Source organism: Poecilia latipinna, unplaced genomic scaffold (assembly GCF_001443285.1).
Source record: "Poecilia latipinna isolate Pla-1442-1.1 unplaced genomic scaffold, P_latipinna-1.0 Scaffold1161, whole genome shotgun sequence".
NCBI classification, from domain to species: Eukaryota; Metazoa; Chordata; class Actinopteri; order Cyprinodontiformes; family Poeciliidae; genus Poecilia; species Poecilia latipinna.
In genome coordinates this window covers 114,039-120,193 of record NW_015113777.1, presented here as the reverse complement: position 1 = coordinate 120,193, position 6,155 = coordinate 114,039, and the positions used below count along the sequence as shown (strand labels likewise).

Below are 6,155 nucleotides of genomic sequence, written 5' to 3'. Positions count from 1 at the left end.
TATCAAAAACTTGATGCGTTAAATTAAAGGAATTTCTTAACCCCCCCCCCCCCCCCCCACCCCCCGAGGAGTAAGCCGAAAAGTCATGGAGGTGACACTAAGAGGTGAGGATGGAGTAGGGGCATCTCTTATTTAGATTTTACATTTAAAAGCAGTGTTAAAATATTCATTGCACTAATTAGCAGAGTCAGATGTCAAAGCAGCGTCTTTTAAGTGATAAAACCAACAACGTACGACCGTAAGCCGACGCGGATGCACGAGGGGAAAACGGCGACAGCCCGTGGTGCGTAATCTGAGTCGCAGAGCATATTTTTTCACCGTTGCGCTGTTGGATTCATCTTCTTTCGGGGGACGTTTTGGCAGCGCATCTTTCACCGCTCGCTCCCAGCGCCCGCGCCAACACCTGAGACTCCAAATTAGACGGATCCCATCGTGACTTATTAAAATGTGTTGTTCAGTCACGACGACTGAAGGTATTCAGTAAAAAGAGTCAATTAGACCCGGAGCTCGGTGGGGGAAATTTGCATTGATCTTTGCTCTCCTCTTGAAATATTTTTCCTTATTTATTTTGCTGTTATTAAATGAGGCAGGTCAGCCAAGAGCAAAGTTTACTTAGTTTCTCTTTGTTTGGCTGCACCGGATCATTACAATCAATCATTCATGTAAATGCGTAATTTAGTTATAATTTAAACATGATTGTTATTAATGTAACGTAATGAAACAAAATAAATAATTAGCATGGTAATGTATTTTAGCCTTTTTGGACCATTCAGACTAAAATTACATCTCTGGCTTATAAAGAATTCATCACAAGACATGATTCGTGTGCAGATGCACCCATTTTTTTTCTCAGTTTCTCAGGCTTCCAGGAGACTCTGAACTGTCATCCAGTAAATTTTAGGTCATACAAATGTTCAAACACTTCCCCAGATCTGTTTGAAAGAGATTCCACCCCCCCCCTCTATCTTTATAGGTTTCCCTCCTGCTGTGATTGATGCAGGGAAGGGCATGAGCGCTGAGAGCAGGCGGGCCTGGATCGAAGAGAAGAGCCTCATTCTGAAACAAACATACTGGTAAGTGAGTCCTGAACTCAACTGCCTACAATTTCTGTTTATTGCCGCTGGAATATGTTTATATCCCTTTAAATTCTTTAGAAATATATATATTTTTTCTTAATCCAAACCTGTGTTTGACAGTGAAATGCCAAATTATGACGTCATCATCCCAGTTTTACTGAAAGCAGGCATCGACCAGCTGCCCAAACACTGCAAACTCACTCCAGGTAAGCAGCCAATCACCCTCTAAAACACTAAACGTTGTGTTTATTGATCCTTTTCATGGAGGCGAGTCAGTTATTTTAAGTTAGATATTTATCAGAAAAGATAAAAGCACTAAAGTAGGAATTAGCTCCTAATTATAAAGTTGTTGGAGTGTGTGTGATAAGCAGCTCTGGCATCATGGTGGGAATTTATAGCGGCTGCCATCTGCGTGGTGCTAAATTGGGAAAGTAAATTGGCAGATTTTTGGTCAGTTAGTAGCTGTTGGCAGGTAAATGTCTGCTCAGAGTCCGGGTTTCTACGCAGGTTGGACCAGTGCGGACATGAAATCAGGACACAAAACGTTGGATATCGCTTCATTCCTTGACCAATGGTCTAAATGCTGTATCAATCCATCTGTCTTTGGATGGATCCGTTTATGCATCCATCTTTTCATTCATCCACCCATCTGTGACTCTTCTTTCCTCTGTCTAGGGCTGAGCATTTATCGTATTATTGTTATCGTGATAAATTTCTTATCATGATAAGAAGTTTGATTTGTCACGATACAAAACTACAAAGTGGTCCACATCGTCAGCATTGTTGGTTTTTACTATTTTCTCCACTGTTTGTTCAATGAAAATATCAATAAATTAGAAAATATGTGAGCAGTTTTAGTGATATAAATCACACTTAACGTGGAATGCTTCGCAAGAGAAGTATTTGTGTTAGTGGGGCTACAACTGCTGTGACACGCAGTCAGAGCCATACAGTTACCTAAAAAAGAAGCAATAAATAGTTCTTATTCTCACTTTTATTGTTCCGATAATAGTTGCACAAAATGTTTGATAAAACCTTTAAGTCCGTATCGCCCACTCCTATCGTCCACCCATTTATATTTCTGTCCATGCAGGGCTCAGTTTCTGTTCACACATGCATCCATCCATCTCTCTGTCCAATCAACTGGAATCTGTGAACATTAAACTTTGATTTGTTGGAACGTGCAAACATCCGATTTGTTGTGAACTGACCATTAAAGGAACTTGTACATTTTGTGTCTTAGCTTCTCGCCCTGAAAGATTTTGGGTTTGTGAATCGATTGACGTCACTCATCATGTTTTTGAGTCTTAAATTAACAGCTCAAGGAGGTGTGAGTCAGAGAGGTTTGCTATCGGAGCCAAATAACAGTAAAAACAACTTATTCAGGTGTGATTTCTGTAACTCAGACAGTTGTCGGAGTGATGTTGATGTTTCATGTGAGAATGTGTCACTGAAATATTCCTGAGGTTTGAAAACTTCCTCTCCTTTCCTTACCTGAAGGCCTGTTTGCACCAGCTCTGCCACGTCAGACAGAAAAAGATCTCTTCACGACGAAGTCTTTGACTATTTATTATTTATTAAAGAAATGCATTGAGGTGTATTTGTTTGGGTGTGACTTTCTGGTTCTTCCAAGTTGTCACACCAGCCTTCGTATTTGCAGGAGTCCCGCTGAGACCCATGTTGGCTCACCCCACCAAGGGTGTCGGCGAGGTGATGAAGAGGTTTGACGAGGCGGCGTTCACCTGCGAGTACAAATATGATGGAGAGCGGGCACAGGTGTGTGTGTGTGTGTGTGTGTGTGTGTGTGTGTGTGGTGACAGAGAGCGACTGTTTGTTTTTCTTCCTCTTGGCACCCAACATATGCCTGCCATATTTGTATGCATGTACCTTTCGGCTGTGTTTCTATTTATTTATTTCTTAAATATGAGGTATTACTGCTGTGCACTCACTTAGCCGTGTTTGTGTGTGTATGCCTGAGCATTTCCTTAAGATAAACACTAGTTCTGCTTTTACACTGCCTGTGGACAGAGGGAGCTAACGCTAACGCTGTTAGCCAGAGAAGGGCGGCGGGGAGGAGTGGAGAAAGGTGAGATTAAAGGCTGAAGCAGCCAGACAAAAAGCTGCAAAGAAACAACAAATGATGGCAGAAGGCATGAGAAATATTCAGGAGACTTAAAAAGGCACAGCAAGACAGAGATTGTCATGCAAACGCCTTCAGCTGTATTGTTAATTTTAGACAGTCATGCCAGTGAAGCTCTTTGAACTCCATAGAATGGGAGAAAGAGAAATGAGCATGGAGAGAAGGAGAAACAGCGAGCCCTATGACGTCTCTCTGCAGTAGGCTTTACCTCAAAAAGCCAGCAGGGGGACTCGTGGTATAGTACTCAGCTAAACACTGTGTGTGTCTGATTGGTTTGTGTCTTACCAAAAGGATCTCCGTCTCTCCCTCTCAGACAGCAGATGAACCACAATTATTCTGCATGTTTTTGATTGTTTTTTTATGAGTATCTGTTATTTACAGCTTAGAATCACAGAAAAGAATGTGCTCTTTATTTAGGTCATTTAAAACAAGTGCACCTATAAAATGAAACAAATTGTATACAGTTAGTATCTACACTGGTCAAAATTGCAGAATAACTCTGAGATGACATGTATACTGCAATGACAAAATAATAGCTTTGCTTAATCTAATGCTGCACTATGCAGACGTTCAGTCTGTGCTAAAGAAGTTTCACTACAAGCAACATTCTGAATGGTCAGAATGCACTCATTATTGTTTATCGTGAAAGTTTCATATTATAAGAATTATGATTTATTCTGACAAGAATAAATAAAAAAGAGGTCTGTTGTATTTTTGGAATTGGTTCAATAAATGCAAAAGTATGATTTTAAGCTGTTACTATGTGCATCAACTAAATCACTTCCTTGTGTAATTAGCATCCTGAAGAAGCATATTTAATGTTTTTTTAACAGCAATATTTGTGCTTGTGGAGCTTTGATTGCAAAGAAGTAATACATATATATATATATATATATATACATTTTAAACTTTTATTATTACAATTGTACCTTAAAATATTGTGATAAAATTTAAAGTCCACACCACACACCACTACTTAAACCTACTTGATTAGTTCAGCTTTTGGGTAAACTCATACACTGTGTATACAGCAATGAACTGCTATCTTCACATCATTAAGCATGGGTCCCTTGTAATCTCATTACAAGGGAGACCTCACAGAGGATTAGCATAAATGCTGATTGGTGCGCGCCCCACCTTTCCACCCTGTTCAGTGCATCAACTATAAACCCATCTATCAGGAACGACTCCACTCAGTCAGTGAAGTGCGCAGCAGAGCGGAGCGCAGCAGAGATGAATGCAGTGGGGGATTACTGGTGTCTAAAAAACTATTGTACTTTTGTTTAGATCTTTTCTTTTTTGAATTTCCCTTGGAGATTAAAAAATAAAAATGAGTCTGCACAAAAAGACTGAAGTAGGAGTCACAGGATTTAGGACTTGCTGCCTTCATCCAAACAACTCCATTCATCCAAAGCATAATGTGTACCCAATATAACCTGTATTTGATGTTAATGACCCCTCATTGTTATACAGATGGGCATTCTGCACATTCTTCCCTGTATACTTGTATTGTTCTTTTTTTGTTATTTCAATAAAGGAAAAAAAAATATTTAAAATAAAAGCAATCCATGCTTAGCCTGGCAGGGAGCTAGGAAAGCCTGGCAGCCCGCCAGGCTTATAATACACTGGGGGAAACCATGGGGAAATGTGGGAGTGCCCTAATTTATTCCTCATCAGTCAGTTGTAGGAATAAAGTAGCATTTTATTTAACTTAAGTTAAATACATTTTCTTCTGTTTTCATCAGAATTCAGAAATTTAAATACCAATCTGTCCCAATATGTTTGAAAAACCCAGACTTTTTCATTTTCAGACAATTTTTCCTCATGTCTGCAAACTAATCTGCCATATTGAACTTCAGTCATCCTCTAATAACATATTTAGAAAAACACATTCTTTACCAAAAATGTCAAATGTATTTTTTAACAAACTTCATCACTTAAGTTTTGTGTGACAGACAAACCCAAACATGGCTAAATTTACAAATCTGTCTCCTGATGAGATTTTTAAAATCCAGTTCATTTTTACTTTGGAGTTGTCACAGTTTGACATTTAACACATTCTGTTATGCATCTGTCTAATAAGGCAATCTGAATTTAGAAATGGGAACCCTGAGAGCCAGTTGTTGTTCCTTTCAGTAAAACACAATGCTGTTCTTACTGATTACATATTTGCGCTCAAGTGGTCAAAAACTACATGTGATAATTGGCGAAGTTTCAACTTACTGTTTCACTTCACAATCACGCGGCCTGACACCAAGCTGATTGTTTTTTAGACATCCTAACAAAAAAAGCATAATTGCCCTGCAGCATTTTTGAAGTGTATCTCCATCTGTCCCTCAGGCGGCTGCCAAACACTCTGTAAATCCCTGTTCTTTCCTCTCTTTGGTGTGCTTGTTCTCCACTCTTTCATTTGTCAGACCTGATATTAAAATCTCAGTGTTTACTTAAAGTATTGATTTCTCCAAGTCATGCACTCATTGTTTTTTTGTTGTTTTTTTTTTGCCCTCCACAGATTCACATTCTGGAGAGCGGCGAAGTTCGGATTTTCAGCCGCAACCAGGAAGACAACACCAGCAAATACCCAGATATCATCTCGCGCCTCCCCAAGGTAAAACACTTGAGCACAGCGTTCTGCAGCTCGCCCCTCTGGACTGTGGAGAGATAGACGCCGTCTCTGCCACGATTGTCAAATGAGGGCTTTTACCGCTTGTTTTTGCTGCTTTTTGTCAACCTTTTCTCTCGTCTTTCTCACTTTGTCGGGATCACGTGTTGCAGTTTGAAGCCTCTCATCTATGTTCAGTTGGTCCTTTACCTTCCTGCAGTCATTAAATTCTGCTAGCAGCCATAAAGAAAGCTTTAATGCGCATAAAGGAGGAATTTCAAACCAGCTTGTGAAGTGTCTTCGACTTGGTAATAGATGTGGAGACCGCCAGTTGTTT

General features: G+C 39.8%; 1 protein-coding gene across 1 annotated transcript in view; it reads left to right on the top strand.

Moving 5' to 3' along the window:
* The window catches only part of lig1 (ligase I, DNA, ATP-dependent), a 72,678-nt gene that overhangs the window by 31,497 nt on the left and 35,026 nt on the right, over positions 1–6,155 (top strand). The window contains exons 15-18 of the mRNA XM_015053137.1: positions 974–1,073; positions 1,197–1,282; positions 2,737–2,852; positions 5,729–5,824. Coding sequence (XP_014908623.1) covers positions 974–1,073; positions 1,197–1,282; positions 2,737–2,852; positions 5,729–5,824 — 398 coding nt within the window. The remainder of the gene's footprint in view (positions 1–973; positions 1,074–1,196; positions 1,283–2,736; positions 2,853–5,728; positions 5,825–6,155) is intronic.